The 23,149-nt window shown below is 40.4% G+C and overlaps 1 protein-coding gene across 5 annotated transcripts in view; it reads left to right on the plus strand.

The window, feature by feature from the left end:
- Positions 1–21,081, plus strand: part of OXR1 (oxidation resistance 1) — a 385,387-nt gene extending 364,306 nt beyond the window's left edge. The window contains exons 12-17 of one of the 5 annotated variants that reach the window (XM_080909421.1): positions 9,950–10,030; positions 11,746–11,871; positions 12,580–12,732; positions 14,057–14,152; positions 16,064–16,137; positions 19,158–21,080. In XM_080909421.1, coding sequence (XP_080765547.1) covers positions 9,950–10,030; positions 11,746–11,871; positions 12,580–12,732; positions 14,057–14,152; positions 16,064–16,137; positions 19,158–19,293 — 666 coding nt within the window. In that variant the 3' untranslated portion in view covers positions 19,294–21,080. Of the gene's footprint in view, positions 1–9,949; positions 10,031–11,745; positions 11,872–12,579; positions 12,733–14,056; positions 14,153–16,063; positions 16,138–19,157 lie in introns of all 5 variants that reach the window. The other 4 variants (XM_080909422.1, XM_080909423.1, XM_080909424.1 and 1 more) reach the window with 4 other exon arrangements.
- The last annotated feature ends 2,068 nt before the right edge of the window (positions 21,082–23,149 follow it).

Consider the following 23,149-nt stretch of genomic DNA (forward strand, 5'->3'; position numbering starts at 1 on the left):
TCTTGTGTGACTTTTGGTGGTTTATGTCTTGGGAAGTAACCTCCCACTCTTTCTCCCTTTACACAATCTTCTCCCTTTCTCTAGTGCTAATCTTTGCGGTGCGTATCTGTAAGGTATAGTTTAAGGCCGGAGAATACTTTTCAGCGTACAGAATCAGCTGCTGTAACCATCACGAGCTGACCTACTCTTCGAAAGGCACACTGTCCGTACCTCCTCTGCCTCATCTCCCCTCCCAGCCTGAGGACGGTGTGTGCTGTTTGGTGTTAAGGTTCACTGTTGTTGCTGTGGTTGGGCTTTTCATAGAATCCCAAGAAACTTGTTCTTTAAAGCACCTGCTGATACCTTTACTTCTCTTTCTAAGCAATAAAAAGCGCTCCGGCCGCTCTGTTGCTCTGTGTCCCCTCTTCCCAATTGTGGGCTGCTGAAGTCTGGACCCATTTTTTTCTCACAAATCGTACTTTGACTGTTTTATTGCGACAGTGCTTAAATACCGATACATTTGAGGTTATAGGTATTTTTCTGTTGCACATCTCAGATTACCCTCTGGGGATCATCTTCCTTTTTGTCATTTGCTCTATGGATTTCTTCTCTGTAGACGCGCTGACAGCTAAGACTCCATGCTTGTGTCCCTGAAACCGAAGAGTACTAAAAGTTAAAAACCGAGCTGAGCATGTTATCCTGAAACAAGAAATTATAACAACCGTTATCTAGTATTCTCATTGTGTTGGGCATTGAAGTACATGATGAATGTAGTTCATCATGAATAGTCTATAGTGTATAGGAGTGTATAGAACCTGACTATCTGGGACTCTACGTAGCCCTGTTCCTCGGGAGAGCTGAGGAACACTGTCTTTTGCTTGGTTGATTTGGGGTTTTATTCTTCGTTTTATCCCCTCCAAATCTTTATCTAGTTTTGCTTCAATAAGCAATTTTAGACTGGTCCTATGCCTTCTGCCATCTTTTGTTTGGTCATTTTGGGTGTGTGCTTGCCTGCATTGTGGTCCTCGGGACTTCAGTGAAGAGGTTGTCACTCTCAGAGGATTTGCATCTGCCCTGAGATTTGTGGATTTTCTCACTTGTTACTTAATAATGAAGCCACAAAAAAAAAAAAAAAAGAAAAAAAAAAAAAAAAAACCCTTCTTTTTAAAATATTGTGACGTTCTAATAGGTGTATTGTGTATGTTTCTTGGTTAGGGAATCCTTAAGTGTATAGGGCTATCTTTAATCAATTCTGGAAAATTCTCAGCATTACCTTTTCAAGTATTTTCTTTTTGACAGGGACTTAATTAATTAGTAATATTCCACTGGTCTAGCTCCTGCGCTCAGCTCTTCCGGTTCCCAGCCTTTGTTCTTAGTGATGCATTATGGGTAGTTGTAGGCACGTTTCCTAGTTTGACCAAGATGCTTACGGGTATCTGCTTTTCTGACATAACTGCTTCAAACTTCCATTTATTACATAAAACTATCTGGTTAGATTTCCCAATATGCTTTGTCACCTCTTCTGTTTGCTTATTTTCAGAGTTAAAAACCATATAAGTTGTCAGATAGTTTCAGTATCTAGAGCTGGTTTGGTGTTTGCGTACTTCATTAGGGCTGTGTGCTAGGTTGTCACTTATCATGGCCCATGTTTGATTCATCTAAATCTGTAAGAATCTTGATGTCCTGAATGGAGCACGTTGTTTCTCTCAGTGTATGTCTTGGCAGTCTAGGCTACATAAATGGGATCATCCACTTCTGTTCGTGGGATTTCTTCCTTTGAGGGTCAGATATGGTGTGCACACCTCGTCTAAAAACAGCGTCACCCATACGGCTCTGCCATTTTGACGTTAGCCTTTAGAATAAACCACCTTGACCCTCATAACTACCACCTTTTAAAAAACGATAATGGAATAAGTAGATGGCGTTGGACATGTTAGGTGAAGTTGGAAATAATACTGGCTGGATGAACTTTATCAGCAGTCAAGATCAGTAATTCAAGATCATTGGGTATTTGATAAAAGCTAAGTAAGAGCCAGCAATATGGCTTAGTAGGTTAAGGCTCTGGCCACCAACCATGACAGTCTTAGCCTCTGACCCAGGACACAGCTGAAAGAGAGAACTTGTAGTCATGAGTTTAGCTACACTGCTTTGCCTACACACACACACACACACACTTCAGTTGAGTTTAAAATGCCTTGACTAGCCCAAAGGCTGGACAGTTGTAATTCTCCCTGCGGCCAGCACACATTTCCCTCCTGTAATCCTGGATTAGCGCCCTCTTATTGTATATTTTATTTGTTGCCCTGGCTTCTTCTGGGCAGCTCTCTAGTCTTTGCTGTCCAAGAAGCTTCTGGGCAGCCTTTTCGGGGGCCACTTTCCTTCTCACCTATATTTTGGATTATTTTCTCTCTGTTGCTCTAAAAGTCTAACAGGCCCACCCCTCTCTCTCCACCGAGCCATTGACTGTTTATTGATCAACCAAAAACCAATTGAGGACAAGGACCTTCAGCGTGTGGACATGCGGACGCATTCAGACTCCTGATGAATTCAAAGCTTTAGAACCAATCCCCACCAACACAATTGCGTTTTCCTTTGGTTGCAACATATGTGCTGGCCCATCCACACCCACACTTTCATACCATGTGTGCACATTGCACATAAACATAGTGAAACCTTTGAAGAAGAGTCGTTTAATATTATCCTTTTTATTTCTGTGTTAAGAACCTAAGCTTCACAAAGCCTATTAATTCCTCAGTAAATTCGCATTCATTGGCCAAGGAACAAATGAATCTGAAGAACCCTGAGTGATGGGTGACATGTTTATACCCCCCTGAGAACTGTCCTCTTGATCTGAGTGCACAGACACTGATTCTGTGACTGAGTGATCGTTCTGTGGGTGGGGTATAAACAGGATTTTCCCTTTTCTAAGACTGACTTTGTGTTTATCCTTTCCAAGAGCTGTTACAGCATATTATTCTATAATTAAAAGGCTTTGAGTAGTTTCTGCTTTCTTTCTTTTTAAGATTTATTTATTTATTTATGATATATAAGTAGACTGTAGCTGTCTTCATACACACCAGAAGAGGGCATCAGATTCCATTACAGATGGTTGTGAGCCACATGGTTGCTGGGAATTGATCTCTGGAAGAATAGTCAGTGCTCTTAACCACTGGGCAATCTTCTCAACCCCAGTTTCTGCTTTCTTAGGAGAATCTGAGTAGTTTGTAAATATGATAAGGAAGTCATATGTATTTATTATTTTCTGGTTTGGGTTGTTTGTTTGTTTGCTTATTTGTTTGTTTTTGAGACAAAGTCTCTATTATGAAGATCTGGCTATCCTGGAACTCACTCTGTAGACCAGGTTGGCCTTGGGGCTAGCAAGTAAATTTTAAGTGTAGATTTCCAGTGTCTGTGTAATCCTAGCAGCAGTGAGGAAGAGAGAGAAGGATTGACAGTGTCTAGCCTGGGCTACAGCACTGAAAAGCCACCTCAGTCCTGTGGGTGATGCAGCCTAAAGTTAAGGCAATCACCTTGTCTTTATGTTTAGTGCCCTAGGGCTAAGGATGCCTGCCTAGAGCGGCTTTCTTAAGAAGCAGACGTGGACTGGAAGAAAGGTTAAAGGAGCTTTGAATGAAAGCAGCATTCAAGGAAAGGAAAGTAGCCCAGTCCAGAAGAGGCAAGGCAAGCCACATGGGAAAGAATGAGGAGTTAAGTTACTCTTATTGAGGTTCATCTCTTCAGGCTTTTAATTGATAAGGCATGCAAATGGAATTCTCTCCAGAGTGAGGCCTACCTCCTGAGGCCAGGAAGAAGTGTCTGATGGCATCGTTGTACTCTTATTCTTCTGTTCTGGCATGCTCCCTGTGGCCCCAAACTGAAAAGCGTGAGCTTGCCATAGAATAGAGCTACTTTATTATTACTGTACATATATGTTGTACCTTTTGCTGTCTTTGGACCAGGAAGACAGATAATTCTAAATATTCTCAGTGTATCCCTTAGCTTTCTCAAGCTGCTGCTCTTTTGGTTCATTTTTAACTAATGTCACAAATAGTCTGAGGATTGCCAGCTGCAGTTGTTAGCATTTGAAAGGTTCAAGGTGCCTCTTGGAAAAGCCATCCCACCCCACCCCAGTTCCCTCCCTCCTAGCCTACCCTGGGAGAATTTTACCCTCATAACTTAATTAGCTTTTTATTCTGTATTTATGCTTTTGTTCTTTCTGTCAGTTCTGTTTTCTAATTATCTAATTTGTGATGGCCAGTATGCTCTTTTAATTCTTTTATTATAGTTCTGTGAAAGCTTTATTGGGAAAGCAACAGTTTTTCTTAAACAAAGTGGGGCAGGGCTTCTTTTATAAAGTAGGTTTTAATTGATGGATTATAGTAAAAACCAAGTTCCATGACTTAGACACACTGCTCTCATCTTCATTAGCTATAACAAGTTCATATTTCCTTCTTTTATTTATTTATTTATTTGTGGTTACGGAATTAAGCACACGTGGAGATAGTGTTTTTGTTTTTACTGCATTGTATGTTGTTCAGGTCGTAGTAGTAAAAAGTGATGTAGTGATCCCAGTTCTCACTGATGCTCAGCAGAGGATGTGGCTAGTTTGGGAGCAGTGCCAGGAAAGCCGCATCTTCCAGAAGAACCACTAAGCCAGGAAGATACCAGGCTTTGTTTGTCTTAATGATATTTTTATTTAACCTGAGATTGTCATAATGTGTTCTGATCTTATTTCCCCTCAGCTCTTCCCACCCTCGTCCTCACCTCTCAGCCCACCCAACTTTGAGTTTTCTTTTTTTGTTTTGTTTTCCGTTTTGTTTCTGTTTTCTCCCTATCAAGTCCAGTACGTATTTTCCAATTACTCTTGAGCACGGGGCCTGCCCTGAGTATAGTAGGCCCAGCAAGGCATATGTCATCGAAGAAAGCCGAGTCTCCCTCTTCCTCTTCCGGCCGCTCGGGGCGAGACTATGAGACTACCCAACTCTGCCCCATCCATGTTCCTGAATTTTCCCTAGCTTGAACGTGGGCAGGCTGTGTGCACACGGTACCGATCACTGTGAGCACATAAGGTCATCTACCCTGTTATATCCAGAAGACATGGCTTCCTTGAAGCCGTCCATCACCTCTGGCTCTTACCGTCTTTCTGCCTCCTCTTCCTGAGGATTGCTTTGTCCTTTAGGGGAGAGGTGTAATTTAAAGACATTCCATTTAGAGCTGAGCACACTGACTTTGCTCTGCACCTTGGCTGTGGTGCTGGGCGTCAGTCACCACGTGTTACTAGAAGCCGCCCTGGAGACAGTTTAGACGTTCAGATGTGGGTCTAGTGGCAAGTCACTGGGAGTCCCTTTACTGCTGCCTGTTCAGCAGGCCCTCGGGTAGGTGAACATGTCCTGCTCATGAGATTAGGATTGAGGGCAGCTCTGAATTATCTTCTCCCTGCTCCCTAGTTTGCATCTAAAATAGGGTCGGATAAATCTTATTCGGTATCTACATTGATAACTATTGAAATCATGCTTGCAAAAGTACCTTCTGCCTCTGAGGGCCTTTTAGAGACCAGAGAGACTGCAGTGTGCAATGTAATTCTGTGCTGTAGATAAATCGGGATATTTTTTCATTGGCCTTAGTGTTGCATCCAAACCATTTTATTCGGAAGGCATGACATAGGCCAGACTGAGTGTGCTTTTGAATGGAAGTTGTTCATTTCCTTACTAGTGTGTTTTTAACTGTCGGTACTGTGCTGTAGCGTATAGAATAGAAAGTGTCATTTATTTTAGGTTTAGGCTTCCGTATAATCCAGTACCTTCTGTGCATAGATCATGAGTTACGAAAAACAAAAATTAATAGAGTCTCAATTGAATAATCTTTATTGGAAACGTTTATCTCACTTCTGTCCATTCTTTAAAGAAATGCACTTTTATACTCGGTTTCATTTTTTATTTTGTTAATTTGCAGGCCTTATATGTGGTGACATTCTGTGTCTTTGCTCGCCATAGCATGAGTGTATATTAGCATTTAAAGAATCATGAAGAAGAGCACTGCATAAGCCAGCACTTAAAAATAAGGCAGGAAGTTGGGGGGTTTGTGGGCATCTTCAACTACACATCAAGTTTGAGGCTAGCCTGAGCTACATTAGACTTTTTCATAAGTAAGTAAGTAAATAAATTAATAGATAGATAGATAGATAGATAGATAGATAGATAGATAGATAGATAGATAAATAAATAAATAGATAAATAACTCGAGAAACCAATGAATTTATAAGGTCTGAGAAGGAAGGGATACGTGTGTGTCTGTGTGTGTGCGCGTATGTGTGCGTGTGAAATGAGCTGATTTGAGCCAGATTAAAATATATTAAAGACAGATTTATTGGGAAGCTGCTCTTGGACAGGCAAGTTCACCAGCCCCAACAGTGGGGGCCAGGGAGGTCTCCATGGAAGGGGAGTGAAAGGGCGTGTATGCAGAGAAATAAGGAGGGAGCTGAGCCAAAAATGTCTGCACTGTACAGGGAAAAGCCTCCAGGGGAAGGGCAGCCCCTGGGCTGGAGAGTTTATGGTTGGGAGCAGGGTTTGCTTGTTGCATGTGTGGTCTGAATCCAAACAATATGGATATAGCATATGGAATGTATATGTAAATTATGAAGGGGTCAGGAAGCTGGCCTAGCAAGTAAAAATGTCACTCGCTGCCAAGTTCGATGATCTGAGTTTAGTCCCTGGTACTCGAAAGGTAGATTGTGACAACTGACATCTGCAAGTTGTCCTCTGAATTGCACACGTGTGCTGTCTCAACACCCCCCCCACACACGTTAAAGTAATAAAACATATGAATGAGCAAAGATAGATTTCTGACATTAAAGAAACTGGGTCTTCATCATGTTATGAACTTGGACGCTCAGTGCCAATCCTTCATTATATTAATGACTCCCGCTTTCAGTCATGTTTGTTAAAACAGGATTTTCAAATGTTTATAAAACTAACCCCTTTTGTGAGCATAAGCTTCCTTCCCCTCAGGAAGTATGTTTAATGTATACACAGAGGAGTAGCTTAAAGTAGCTGTAAGAATAGTGGGAAGGAAAGGAGCAGAGATCAGCCTCTGATGTGAAGATTCTCATGGAGACTCAGGATTCAATGTCACAGTTCATTCGCTCATCAAAGTGCACAGAGACTCTTCCTTGGCCCTTAGGGATTTAGAATTACAGGAAAGTAAAGCAGGGCCGTGAGTTTTTCATTTTTCCTATCTTTTTCTTTCTTCCTTATCAAAAACTGTATCGTTTCTGGCGTAATGTCGCACAGATTTTATCCCAGAGCTTTAGGAGCAGAGAGGCAGATATCTATGAGTCTGAGGTCAGCTTGTCCTACCTAGTTAGTTTCAGGCCAGCCAGGACCAAATTATGATATCCTGTCTCAAAAAAAAAAAAAAAAAAAAAGGCCAGCACTTTTTAATTGGCAGATCTTTATTGTTGTTTCTCTGAAACTGAAATTCAAAATAGCCATCCAAAATATATAAAACAGTCATCTTAAACCCAAAGGGAAAGCCACAGGTGAGTGAGGAGTCGGCCATACTCAGATTAATCCTTAGGTAACTGATAAATCAAAGAACAGATAGAGTTCTCACTAGACACCCCAGTCATCCCTCGGTCCTCTGTAAACATGTCTGCGTTTGCTTTGCTCAGACCTTCTGTTTGCTTTGGACTCTCATTAAACCCAGCTGCAGTGAAGCTTCAGGGGCTGGAAGGGAAATCACCACCGTTACCTGTAAGTGGAACCCTGTACCAAAGCGCAGGAACTGTTGCTTAGCAAATCCAGCATGACGTGACAACAGAGGTACACTGGGGACAGCCCAGCTTTCTCTGTTCCCACGTCGTGCACAGCCATCGACACCCTATGTAGCTTCTTGTAGGGCAGTTCCTCTGTTTAGTGGTAGCCAGTTACTTGTGGTTAACAAAAACAAGAGCCTTTTAAAGCCAGCGTCTGAAGTCTAACCCCTCTATGCATGAGTTAGCTTACCTGCATTTAGTAGCCACAGCCTCTGCCATAACCAGCCGAGGTGAGTCACAAGACGTGCTTCAGCTCAGAAGCATCACCATGTGTTTGTGGTGTCTCTACCTCCACTGTATTGGGGGAAGTTGTTGTAATTATGCTGTGGTCTAGAAGATCTGTACTTGTTGTACTGGCCTGAGCAAATTTGTGAGGTTTTTGTTACGTGTTCAGTAATCGTTTATTTTTTCCCTGTAATATGTGGCGTTCGAATTCAGTACCGAGCAAGAAGAGCAGTCTAGGCAGCTTTAGATTCAGAACTCCCCTGTAGTAATTCAGAATGTGGGAAAGTAGAGTACTACCGAACGAAGGACGGAAGTGCAGGCTCGGAGGGAAAAGCGCGGGAGAAGACTCAGTGAGCGGGTGGAGGGGATGGAGGCCAGCACCCCAGAGCCTCGCAGCCAGCCAGCCTAGCTAAAGCCCGGGGCTCCACGGTCACACACATGCCATCTCAAGACACGGGTGGAGAGCTACATGTTCACACACATGATCACACTTGCACGTGTGCATACACACACACACACACACACACAAGTGGGGAGGTAGAGGTGTATGAGAAGACTGGGGTACTTTTTAAACTAGTTCCTGTCATGCCAGCTTTCACCCCAGAAATTTTTACATTATATAGTATAAAAAATAGACTTAAAAAATCAAACATCTACTAATGGCAAATTATAGATCTATTTTTAAACAATCCTTGGCAACTTACTAAAAACAAGAGAAGTCCAAATACCAATAAGGTATGTTTGGTTTTGCATATGGACTTAAATCTTGGCTGAACGGTTACTAATGTAGAACATAAAATCTCCTTTTTTCTAGTTAATGATTTTATAATTGTCACGTCTAACAATGCTCTTTTACATAAATATTTAGTACAAGGTGACAAAATTTTTTGAATCTCAGAAGTTATTGGAAATCCTGCCCTAATGCTAAGCAAATATTTATTGCGGATGTGTGCGGGTGTGTAAGTAACTCTTCAGCTGTTGCACAGCAAGTTTTGAAATTAAGTTTTCTAGCAATGCAATCAGGAGATATATTCATGTAATGCTCTTATGCTGAGAAATGATCGCAGAGCATTTAACATACACAACTATGCTTGCCGTAATTAAGCCAGCGTTTCGTGTAAGCAGTGAACACGGGTGTTCCTAGTATCGAACAGTCCACGCAGAGGTGGGCTCTGCTGTCACAGCATGGTGCAGTGACCAGAGCTATCCAGGGCACACATGCGTGTGCTTAGCCCTGGCAGGAGCGAAAGCTCCGTGGAGCAGGCGAACGCTGCCTCAGATACCTGTGTGCATATGGTTTGCAGCCGGTTCTCTGTTCTGTGCGTCCGTCTTACTGTGTCCGAATTTACGCGTCAGGTTTAAGAAACAAAATTAGACACCCACCCCTCTGGAAGCTTTCCTAGCTTGCTGGACACCCCGCCCCCACGCTTGCTCTTTTTTTTTTTTCCGTAAATGAATTTTATTCCTTTCCTTGCCCTCTCTTCCCCCGTGACACGTTGGGTGTGCTTGTTACATGTGCCTAGAAGCAGTTCTGGGACCACGGCTGTTACCCTGCTGTGTTTGAGAGTGATGGTGTACTCGCTGTACACTGGAGGGCAGTTTTGATTAAATGCCACCAGTATTAGTAAAGCATGTTATAGCTTCTGCTTTTTTTACAAAAAAAAAAAAAAATCTGCTTTAAATCCAGTCTATATTGAATCACCCATCAACGGAACATTTCCTACCAGTTGGGTGTGTTGGTAACATACACCACTCATGTATGTTGTAACTAGTTTCTATAGACATGTCTGTGGTTTCCGGTGGGAGCTAGGAAAGGGTAGCTTGGTTGCCATTCTCTTCCCCCTCTCCCTCCTCTTTCTCTCCTGTCTTTTTATATACATATTCTCCTCTCGACTGTCAGTGGAATTATTGTCTTCCTGTCTTTGTATTCAGGTAGTGTCGGTGGCTGAGTATCACCGCAGGATCGATGCTCTAAACACTGAAGAACTGCGTACCCTCTGCAGACGCCTCCAGGTGCCCCTTCTGTAGTTTAACCACCTTTGGAGAGGAAACGCTCCTGGGTTTTAGTGTTCCTTCTCACGACAAACCTTCCATTAGAAGGATTTGTCTTGAACGAAACACTAAAATAAGCCACCAGGAAATTCCCTTTTGTCTTGAAGAATGGTTTTCCTTGGAGAACTGTAGAAATACGTTTTCATTTTCCTTTCCTTCATTATGTTTTCTTTTCTTTTTGCCTCTTTGCTATCTTCTTTTCACTAGAAATGTTCCCACCACTGTTCAGCCACTTGAGAAATATTCTCAGCACTTTCAACTATGAGTTTTCATGTCATTTTGACATTGGGAGAATATTTGGTCTTGTGAACGAACCTTTTTTGACTGAAGTCTGAAAGAGACCACAGTGGGAAAATTATAAAATCCCCTATGGAAAGTAAGGCTTAAGTACTTTCTCTTCAAAGCTGTTTCAGCTCTAGGAAAGTATCAAATCTTAAGGGGAAAAATTGGTTCTGTTCTTGAGGCAGCCCTGGTTGGTGCTAGAAATGCTTTGGGGTTCTAGGGAAGACACCTGAGCTAGATACATTACTTCAGATGTTCTGAAATAATCGGTGTTGTTTGAGAAAAGTAATAAAATTGAAAACTCATTTTTCGGTTTGCATTTTCTTATTCTAAATGTACGCTTTCCACTGCCATTGCTTTCCCAGGCTGACTAAATAGCTCTCCTTTATTTTCCCAATGCTGCCTTGGATTTCTGTTTGTTCCATTTTAATCTTTCACATCATTGAAATGAAGGTAATACAGTGATGTGAAAGTCCTCATATTTAGCTGCTCATCAGACAGTACAGTTCTCAAACACACACTGGCTGAAAATGCATACTGTCCAGACAGGGCGCGCGCTGTGCTGATTGGCGAGTCAGGGCTCCACTCCTGAGTGGCACTGTCTCCGAGCTGCGCTACATTTTAGTTATCTGCTCCAATAGGCTTCGGTGGGGCTTCCAGTTGAAATATCTCATCACCAATAAGTACGGTTTTCATTTGTTAGGGTTACTGTGTTTTAGATCCTAATCTTAATGGGAAACATAAGCACTAATAATTAATTATAAAGTAAGGCTTTTAGTTACCCTTTTTGTCACTTTATGAATACCAGTGTGCTGATTTCTACAAGTAAATGCAACCAGTTCATCTAACCTTTAATTATGAACAAATTCACTTTCATATTTATTCTTTGGGCGCAGCCTATGAAAAGTAACTTTTAGAAAGTTCAAAATAGAAGGCAGTTTTATTAAATGGTAGCTTCAATGAACCAATAAATACATCTCAAAGAAAGTTATCAGTGTTAGTCTGCCATTCTGTAAAGTTTTGACACAAGAAATTCTATTAATAATTCTGATAATTTTTGTGAAAAAATAAATAGCCTATATTCTAAGGAAGACTTAGTTAGACAGCGATTTGGCTCCCTTTTTGTCCTTGGGGCTAAGTTGTGTATCTCCTGTCACACAGAGACAGGAGATATGGCATATGTTGCCAGTTCTTCCTCGTGCTGTGGATAAAATGGGCTTTTTTCTACCCTCTTGTGTACTGGACACACTATGTGTACTTGATTGGAGCAGCCTTTGCCCTGTGAACTCTTTAGCCATCTGTGCATAATAAAGTTCTGTTTAGCTCAGAAGTCTGAAATGTGCGGAACCCATCACCACAGTATATGAACACACTGCTGTTCTTCACCTCTTTAGATTACTACAAGGGAAGACGTCAACTCAAAGCAGGTTGCTCCGGCAAAAGCAGACCTGGAGCCTGAATCTTTCCGACCAAACCTAAGTGACCCCAGTGAACTCTTGCTGCCTGACCAGATTGAAAAGGTATGCCACGTCAGCTGCAGTGTCTGAGTGTGTGCGAGGAGAGGGAAGCAGCCTCTTCAGTCCCTCCCCGGCTGGAGGACACTGGAGAGCCAAGGTTGCTTTTTGTTCTGGTTCTTAACACAGTCTTCGTGTGGTACCTAAACGGAATGCCAAACTCTCCCAATTCCCTGGCCTTACGCCTAGTGCTAGAATGGTAGTGCCTCACCATGCCTGGCCATCTTTAACTTGTTATGTGCCAAGTTACACGTTCCCTGTGTCTTATCTCATGCCTTTGTTATCAAAGCTCTCGAAAGTACAGATTATTGTAGTTCATCTCCTTGGCAGGTGAAGAAATTGGTAGTGTGGAGATGGTAGTTAAGTGATTCATTCAGTGTCATGGAGCCGTAAAAGATTTTCAGGCTCGGATAATCTGACATTTGAGTAACACACTACAACTTGACCCAGTGCTTTTGTTACTTTGATACAGTACAGATAACAAGTAAGCCATGTTTCTTATTTCTAGTGGGAGTCTGGTTTGTCATCATTCATTATTTTCTAGTCGACAATGGTATTTCTCGCAGAGAAGTGTCTAACTCCCATTGCAGCAGCACAGAATCTGTATCGAGGAGGTTTCTGACGTTCCTTCTTTTAGCCTGCATTGCATATGGGTTATTACATTGCAGCTGCTGATGCTTGCAACCCAGTAAATACTCCCTTTGTTTCTTTAAGCTTACGAAGCACCTTCCTCCGAGAACCATTGGCTACCCGTGGACTCTTGTGTATGGGACTGGGAAGCATGGCACAAGTTTGAAGACCCTTTATCGAACAATGACAGGTTTAGACACTCCAGTGCTGATGGTGATTAAAGACAGTGATGGACAGGTATGAAAATCTAATGTCTAGATCGTCCTTTGCCTCTAACCTGAGCTATTAGATAAAATATTTCATTAGTGTATTTTAGTGCATAATTGATAATTCCTGGTTGTTTCATTGCACAAGACATTACTGAATGTTCTAGAGGCAAATATAAGCATAGTAAATAAAGTTTTGTGTTGAAAAGAAACAGTTATGATAGAGGTGATTTTATTGACCGGTACCCTTTAAAGGTGACTATACTCTGCTAGGTATATCAAGAACCAGATCAAGATTGAAACAGTGTTTGTGTCTATGAGGAAGATAAGAAGGAGACTTATCTTAAGAAGGGAAAAAAATTGACAGACTCTTAAGAACTATTAGATGTTTAAAAATATTTTTCACATTTATTCTTTGATTTTATGTATGTACATGATGTGTTTTGTTCAAAATAAGCCACTGGTAGCCTCTAATTCTTAGCGAACTGAACTCCTTCCTCTTCCCCACAGCCCCTCGCCCACTTTCATGTCTTGCAGAGGACATGGGGTGTGTATCCCACAGTTCTGACTCAGGGTGGTGTGCATAAGTCACGATACTCCCTGGAGCATGGCCACTTTCTAGTGACTACACCACTGAAGAAAATGACCCCTTCCTCACAGTAGTCAGGAGGTAGTTTCTAAGGGTTAAAGGTCATTGTGCAATACTGAAGGAAACTCGTAAATACAAAAGAGAAACCTCGGACAGTAATGAGGAGCAGAAAAGATGCATCATGTAATGGAGAAAAGAGGCACGCCTTGCAGCTTTCTGTGTCTCTCACAGATCAGTACCTAACTAGCTGTTCGCTGGTTGTCTACACCCTGCTGAGATTGAGTCATCCCTGAGGTGACATACTCAAGAACAGGTATTAGAACCAATGAAAACAAATGAAAGGCCGCTACATACCCTCGTGTGCAGTTAAATGTTGAAAGCATAATACTGGTTCAAACTCACAAAGTAGGGTCTTCCTTAATTATTCCATGTATAAAAATTTATCCTGAGCAGAATGAACTCATGGTGGTGTCAGAGAGATTCTTCTCCAAGGAGTGGGGCTGAGGAGAAGAGACGCAGTTTTCTAAGGAACTTTCTATGAAGTTCTCTATTTGGGGACTTAGGATAATTGGAATTGAACTATACATTGATATTTTGTGCACATTCCTCTAAATCAAATGACCTTTCATATGTAAGTCTATAAAACTGGTACTGAAACCGTGGAACATTAGCCATAGTGACTGTAAAGGTTATGAATGCTGCCTTGTCCTCTGACGATGTGACACTTGGACCCGGTGTCACTGAACATGCCCATTTTCATCCTTAGGTTTTTGGTGCATTAGCTTCAGAGCCGTTTAAAGTAAGTGACGGCTTTTACGGTACTGGAGAAACGTTTCTTTTTACATTCTGTCCAGAATTTGAGGTAAGAATACTTCTTTCAGCATCGCAAGTGTATAAGAGATGTTATGAGAGCTCGTGCAGACGGGTCAGTGCTTCTGTCTCTGTAGAACGTGTTAAGTGAGAAATTCATATCCCTACAGATTTACTCAGACCTTTCCATGGTATACGTAGCTGTCCGACGTGTGAGGTAATACATTAATTACATGCAGCTGAAAGATCAGAGCTTTACTGAAACTTGTTGCCACAGCAGTCAGTCTTCGAGTAGCCTGTCACATAAACACTAAGAGGCACCACACACTGCGTGTTCTCTGGCTTTTAGGAAACATGGCAGTGCTCCCTTGACCACATATATGCGAATCTACAAGAACAGTGATGTTTTAAACACCAGGGGAGACGGGGTACTCTTGGTAAAGAAATGTCACATAAATGGTACCATCATAAAACAGAAGACTACAGTGCCACCCGGCATTCGGTTGACATAAGAGCCCGTAATCTGAGCATAAGATTCTTGGGAATGAATGTGCAGTGTGAGCACATCAAACGGTCTCTGAGCTGAGCCTCCTGAGAAAGGCAAATGGGTTTTTAAAAAGTCCATATGGAGGGACCCATGCCTCTAGCCACATATGTAGCAGAGGATGGCATTGTCTGGCACCATCAAGAGAAGCCCTTGGTCCTGTGAAATCTTGATTTTCCCAGTGTAGGGGAATGCCAGGGTGGTGAGGTGGGAGAGGGCGGGTGGGAGGGAAGCATTCTCATAGAAGCAGGGGGATGGGCAAGGGGGTAACATTTGAAATGTAAATACATAAAATATCCAATTTTTAAAAAGGAGAAAAATTCTAAGGAAGTGCACGCGCGCGCGTGCACACACACACACACACACACACACACACACACACACGAAGCCAAGAGAAAGGAAGCTGTGTTTAGCTGAAGCCCCAGCCTGCTCTACCAAGAGATGTGCACTGTGAGAACTGATGGAGAGGGGCCTGAACTACCAGAGTCTACTGCCTGGAATTCCATCGCTTAATACACACACACACACACACACAAAGCAAAAAGTAATTTAAAAAACTTCCTGAAAAAGATGTATGTGTATGTACAAAGTAAAAAGTAATTTAAAAAACTTCCTGAAAAAGATGTGTGTGTGTGTGTGTAATAATTTTGAAAAGCATGAAAAAGCACTAGGGCTAGCTAATTAGGTAAGTTTTCTATAGAATATGACATTTAAATATGTGAGACTATAATACTGGGGTATAGGAAACAGTTCCTGTTTAAGGTCCTCTGCAACCTTAAATATGAGAACCTGAGTTTCCACCCTCAGCACCTGTCAGAGCTGGGTTTGGCTGCTTGTGCCTGTAGCCTCGGCGATAGAGGGCTGACTGGTGGCCTGTTGTGACGCCTGGTGGCCAGCACAGTTTTACTAACTTAGTATGTTTCTGGTTTACCTGAGCCCCTGCCTCAGTGCACAGAGGCTGAGAGCCATAGAGGAGGAGACCTGATGTCTGGCTCTGGCCTTAACATGCATGTTCATGGGCGTGTACCCCTATGTACTTATGCATGCATAAAAAAATAGGTACAAGTCTGTTAAGCCTGGTTTTCCTTTCAGATTTCTCAAGGGTTTTAATTTAGAAAATCACAAGCATTATTAATCTAAAAATAATAAACAAGAAATTTGAACCCACCAAAAAGATCTTGGCCCCGTAGCAGTTTACAAACATTTATGTTTGATCTTAGGAGGACAGTCAATGTGAGAAGAGAAAACTATGTACAAGAGTCAGGATCTGAGAAGTAGGGATGAGCAGGCTTCCGAAGTGAAGCAGAGGCTGACATCTGAAAGACTGGAACCTTCTCTGATAATACTTTGTTGTTGTATCTGCTGTGCTGGGAGGGCCGTTTTCTACATATACTTAACACGTTGTTTTCATTTACATAGGTCTTTAAGTGGACAGGAGATAATATGTTTTTTATCAAAGGAGACATGGATTCATTAGCATTTGGTGGTGGAGGGTAAGTCTCGTGACCATTTCACTACGAGATTCTTCAATAATAGGTTTAGATTATTCAAAAAGTAACTTATCTTTAGAAATTTTGGTATTAGACTCTAAACTTACATGTTATGGCAAAGTATGTTTTTAAGATGGTTATGTATATTATTTTATATAGTTGGTAAAGTATTTCTCTTCATTTTAAAATGTTGGTTAGCTGACTCAGAATAAGACCTATTTTTTGATTTACTGTGCACTGGATCTTGGAAATTTGAAATGTGACTAGTCTAAATCATTTAATGCCTTGAATATCTGAGAACACACGATAATCTGCTGTCTCTCTCTGTATAGGGCAAAGCCAATAGTTCTGTTTTACTTTATCTCGGAGCTTTATTTGGATCTGAATTTCAGACAATTTTAAATTTGTTTTCCTGTAATAAGGTTTAATAACACCACGTTCAAGATCTTTAGTTTTCTCCAATTGTATCTTCCCAGCCTAACCTCCCTATGAAAGCTTTTTTTTTTTTTTTTCATATTCAGACAATCCTAATTTTGTCTTAGTGTCATGGTATTTAAAGGTACCCTCCTCTGCTATCCCATAGGGTGTACTTTTCAAGCTGTATTTTTACAAAGCTTTCTTAGGCATTTCTTCCTTTCCTTTGGTAGCAAATGTATGCGATGATAAAATTGGTAGATTATTTATTTGTATACATTTACAGAAATATGACACTGATTTAGGCTGTATAACCTTAGACTTCAAGACTATGCATCCAAGGTGATTCAAGCAAATATTTTTCTATGTAAATATGTTTTGTAAGGAGGCTCCTCTTGTCAGACTCCGGTTTCACAGATGATGTAAACATGCCCAAGACAGTTAACTCCTAAAACTTACAATCAACTGTTAACAATTTCAGGCTATTATATATACCTTAAAAAGCAGCATGTTCAGTCTCATTAAATAATGAGATTTTCTGTAACACGATTTCATTAAAATAAATAACCACTAACTTATTTGCTAGGAAGATAAGTCTCCTCTGTTCAAAGAATACATGTTCAAACTTAGAAACTTTAAGAACTTAATATTTCAGAATTTTGTATAGAAGGCCCTTTATCAGTCTATCTTCTATTGTTATAAAAATAGAAAAGGTTTGTTTAGTCTAGAGATTTGAAATAGAAATCTCAGTATTGGGTAGTACCGTCCGTCTGCCTTTGGTGAAGGCCCCTTTGCTATACCACTACATAGCATAGAAGGAAAAGAAATGGTGTGGGAAGCCACTGGAATTTATCCTGCATAGGGTCCTAAAAAACTGTAGTGATCTGAGTGACAATGTGTCCCTAGTGACGTAACCACCTCCCACCCATGTGCCAGGCCTTAAATTTCCACTTCCTCAGCATAGCTACACTGGGCCCTAGCTGCTAATGCATGACCCTTTGAAGATGGACTCAACTCGTATTGGAATCATCCTGTTATGGGCATAATACAGGCTTTGGAGGCAACATGTATTATATGAGACCTTGAACTAACTCCCTAAAAGATTTCAGCCCCCTGTAACAAGAGATGACTCTACTTGGGGAGGAGGCTTGTCAAGAGATTAAAGAAATAAAATGTGTTTAGTTTTTGTAGAGTGTCTATCACAGTGTAGGTAAAAACATAGTTTCATTCATGCACTTCTTTCTCTTCATGTCTGGTATGATATTGAGACTCCCCCTGGCACTTAACTGCGCCAACACTGGACAAAGTAGTTAACGTCTTTCCTTTCACCTTTGTGGCCACCATATTTTCTGAAAGTCTTCATTTTTTAACCTGTTGTTTGTATAACAACCTATTTATTTATATAAACAATTCTATGCATTTCTCCCAGATAGAGTTTAACTGTTGAATATATTTAGACCATAGATCTCTTTAAGTGTGACAACCAATGAACCAACAGCCCCAAAACAAGTAGAACAGCCAAGTTTAAATCTGATTTTTAAACTTCAGACACTTCTATTGAGGACCATAGAAAACTGAAGTTGCATTGAGTTGCAGGGAGCAGAATTCATATGTGGTAACAGAGTTTATTCAAAAATTAATGTCATTTATGAGAGACATAGAGATTAGTTTTGAGGTAAATCTTAATACATAGATTAAAATTAAGTGCCTAATAACTTTTTCAGATCATCTAAGAGTTTTTTCCATTGTTATTACAAATATTAATAAATTGAGTTATAATTGTATCATGTTTCTCTTCCTTTTCCTCTGTCTACACCTTCCAAAATAGCCCTTCTTGCTATCTTTCAGATTTGTTATTTCTCCTCATTAACTTTTGTACATGCATATATGGATATATATACATATTCCTAAATACCAAATGCTCAGTCTATCATATATATATACATACATATATATGTGTGTGTCTGTGTGTGTGTGTGTGTGTGTGTGTGTGTGTGTGTGTGTGTATGAGATAGCCAATTTGGTATGCTGTTCTTCCCTGGGGAAGAATATTTCTCCCCCTCTGCATTCCTTAGTTGCCTGTAATCTGTATGTAGGATTTAAGCCTGGTGGGTTTTGCCCACTTTGGCATGTCTGTTGCTGTCCTTAGTTTAGTTCATGTGTCAGGAGTCATGTTGGTGAGAATGAAGACTGAAGTTTCTGACATTCCTAGGGATGCAACTCACTGCAGACTCCCTCATCTTCTGGCTCTTACATTCTTTTCACACACTCTTCCTCAGTTATTGCCTGAGGTGCAATACTAATTGGACTTAAGACTCAGCAAGAGGGAAATCATGCCTGGAACTGGCAGGAAAATTATAACGTAGTAAAGAAATACTTAGACCAAATGCCAAAAGGTAATTGTAATAGGAAGTAAATTTTAGTGTTCTTAATTTGTGTAATAAATGATTTTATAATGGAAAGGAAAAACAAAAATCTTGCTTCAGTCTCACAAAGAAATGGAATAAGGGAAGGTTTGGAGAAGTTCGTGGACTTTGAAAATTCCAGTTAATTACCTTATTATAATTTAAGGTGTGAATATTAATAATTGTTGTTTTGATGTATTTCAGAGGAGAATTTGCTCTTTGGCTTGACGGAGATCTCTACCATGGAAGAAGCCACTCTTGTAAAACGTTTGGGAATCATACACTTTCTAAGAAGGAAGATTTCTTTATCCAAGACATTGAAATCTGGGCTTTTGAATAGACACAGTGCTCTTGATTGTAGCAGGACATCGGCCCAAACCTGAATGGACAAACGCATCGTTTGGAATGTTCAAGAAGCAATACAATTAACATGTCACTTGTGCTTGAAAGTCAGTTTGTTTGCCATTTACTGCAACTATAATTTTGGAGTTTATTTTTCAAATCATGTTTCTGTCCCAGAATTCTTTTGTTTACACCCTGGCCTGGGTTCTGGTAGTGTAACAACCGAGTGGAATTTGTCAGCATAGTGCTGCCTTTGGATCCTAGAGGCCACCACCTTTTCAGTTCATGTCATCTCAGTCCTAACTGGATGGTGCTCTGTTCAATTTTTTTTTAATCTATATTGATTTTTTTTTTTTTAATAGAGCAGTGTACTCCGGGCATTGAGGAAATGGGGATTAGATACTTTTGTATCTGGCGGAGTTGGCACAGGTGACATTTTGGACCTCCTTACATTTTTTTCAGCGTAAGAAACCACATGCCAAAATAACACATGCTTCATAGACCTGACCTCTTCTGGTTCTGATTCACTACAGCATTCTCTTTATTCATTTTGTAAACATTCTCGGTTTCATTTTAAGACAATGAAATTGGAGAGCAGTCCGATTGGCAGAAACAACAGAAGGTTTGGGCACATGGTTTCACCACTGAGTTTTCAGATAAGAGTTACAAACTGACAGAGGAGAATGGGAGTTCAGTGATTCTATTGGATTTAATATATTAAGCAAGTAATACTATTTACATATTTGTAGCTTAATAGGGCATTATCATAAGTACAAAACTAAAACTTGCATATTTCTTCAACCTTGTGTCGGATTCACTGTTTTACAGTCTCTTGTTTTAACCTTGCTGCATCCCAATACATTCTTGTTTCGTTCTGTTTTCTGCTCAAAAGGAAACAAATTGTTTTGAAATAAAAACGTGGTTTTTTTTCTAAGTGGTACATGTTATTAGTTACCATCAGCATCTGCTCTTGCAGAAGGGCAGTGACCGTAGTAGACAAACTGTAACTCAGTAGACGTGGTGAATGTGCAAGCTTACTGTCAAGTGGCCTCAAACACGAAAAGATAGAATAACCTAGCAATTGTATTCTTTCTTGTAGGAAACCAACAATAACCCATGTGGCAACAATTCATCAGTTAAATTTCAGAGCTTCATGTTATGCAAAAAAAGTAATAATAATAAATTCTGCTGTTATACACGTGACAGTGACTTTGTGCTGAAAACTCAGCTGTTCCACACAAACGTTGTATATCTTGTACATTGATGTTTAAAGATAGTTCTGTTCTTATGGAAATTGTTGACTGCCAGGTTGCTCATAGCACTTTAAATTATTCTGAAGATGAAATTACCAGCCAAGTATGTTGGCTTACATGGTTTTAGTTGTATAACTCTTAAAAATACCTAGTTCTTTTGGGAACAGTGTAGATAATAGAAGCATAATATTAAACAGAGTCTCTGCTGTTTAGGGCTGTTGCTGAAGATGTACAGGAACGGCATCGTTTCCTCTCTGTGTAAAGCTCTCATTACAAGTTAGGTAATAGTGTCTAGGTTAGATGTTTGTAATCTAAGGAACTGTAAATAAATGTACCCCTCCCCCATTAGTCTTCCACAGCAGTATTACTGTCTTCCTGGAGGCGACTAATCACAGAACTTTAAACATCCTGTAATGGATTCCAACTACAACGAGGTCATAGAGATGTATACCAAATAAAATTAAATGCATAAATGCAAATGAGTTTGGATTTATTCAGCAACCAAGTCATTTCCATATCTAAGAGCTGGTAACAAGCCTCCTACATTTTCCCTTCCTGCTCTGCTAATGTGCCCTGTGTTGGTGTAGCTCCCGGATGTGTTGGAGGTTTGAGTTCAGTTAGAGGCAGCGCTGCTGTTGAAACTTTTTCCAATGTCCCAGCAGAAATTGCAAGGGGTTTGGTGGGTTTGAGCTGCTGGGGAGCGTAGAGGGTACGGAATATCCATCCCAGGGTCGTCAAGAGCCCATGCCCAGAGCAGCGGAGAATATTTAAGGAGAATAACGTGGACTGATGTGCTCTTTAGGAAAAGTCTTTGTGGGGAAAAAATAGAGCTATAAAGAAGCTAGAGATGGAACCAAAAATAAGCAAGTCTGTTGTAAAATGGGGGGGGGGGGTTGGGGATGAGGCCTCAATTAGATATAAATAAAAAAAGAAAGAAGTGTGAAAGAGTTTAGGAATTGGGTTGACAAGAGCTAGTACCAACTGGGTATCAGCATTTAAAGATAGCTATGACCAAAATACATTGTATGTGTGTGTGTGTGTGTGTGTGTGTGTGTGTGTGTGTGTGCATGTTTGAAATTCCTAAAATGTGGGTCCTATCTTGGACACCCTTAGGGTTTTTACTAGAGAACTCACATGTGTTGTCATGTTGCCAGTGTATAGAGAGGAAAACTGGCCGTGGAGATCATAACCATTCATAGACACTACTCCCTAGTATTGCATGAGGAATTATCAACTGGAAGAAAAAAAATGTAATGCTCTATGTCATAATACCAACTTTTTAAATCAACAAGATAATATTTCTGTGGAGATTATAGACCTGATTTAAAGTAGTGTCATAGGGTTCTATTCCTGCACAAACATCATGACCAAGAAGCAAGTTGGGGAGGAAAGGGTTTATTCAGCTTACACTTCCACATCGCTGTTCATCACCAAAGGAAGTCAGGACTGGAACCCAAGCAGGTCAGGAAGCAGGAGCTGATGCAGAGGCCATGGAGGGATGTCACTTACTGGCTTGCTTCCCCTGCTTGCTCAGCCTGCTTTCTTATAGAACCCAGGTCTACCAGCCCAGGGATGGCACCACCCACAATGGGCTGGGCCCTCCCCCCTTGATCACTAGTTGAGAAAATGCCTTACAGCTGCATTTCATGGAGGCATTTCCTCAATGGAGGCTCCTTTCTCTGTGATAACTCCATCTTGTGTCAAGTTGACACAAAACCAGCCAGTACAAGTAGGGTTCTCGAAGTAGGTCCTTTTCTCATCAAAATAATATTGACCAGCATAAGAAAAAGCTCCGATCTTCTCTCTCAAGTTAAAAGAAAAACAAATTGTACCTAAAAGAGGTGTGACACATATATGCAGAAATCAATACAAGTTTAAAAGGATGCAAAGCAATCTGAGAATAATCAGCTTTACTTGTTAAAAAAATTGACATGAACAAAAAATAACGAAAAAGACTCAAGGTTTCATTAACAGATGTCAAGAGGATATTGTGAATGTCTTTGTATTAATAACCTTGGCAGTATTGTGATATAAATGTTTTGGAAAAAAAATCATATGGAAGGCTGGTAAGAGAAGATAGATAGACAGATAGATAGATAGACAGACAGAAGATAGATGGATAGAGATGATAGATAGATAGATAGATAGATAGATAGATAGATAGATAGATTGATAGATAGATGATAGATAGAAGATAGATGGATAGAAGATAGATAGATAGATAGATAGATAGGAAGGTAGATAGGTAGATAGATAGATAGAAGATAGAGATAGATAGACAGACAGACAGATAGATAGATAGATAGATAGATAGATAGATAGATAGATAGGTAGGTAGATAGGTAGATAGATAGATAGATAGAAGATAGAGATAGACAGACAGACAGATATATAGATAGATAGGTAGGTAGATAGGTAGATAGATAGAAGATAGAGATAGATAGACAGACAGACAGACAGATATATAGATAGATAGATAGATAGATAGATAGATAGATAGATAGATACCCTGACATACAAACAAAAACCTTACAAACATTCCAGACCCAAGTAGGTAATTCTTGGTGTTTAAGTAAAAGCTAATGGCAGGCTTAGGTAAAT

This window comes from Micromys minutus (assembly GCF_963924665.1).
Source record: "Micromys minutus genome assembly, chromosome: 33".
Lineage (NCBI taxonomy): Eukaryota > Metazoa > Chordata > Mammalia > Rodentia > Muridae > Micromys > Micromys minutus.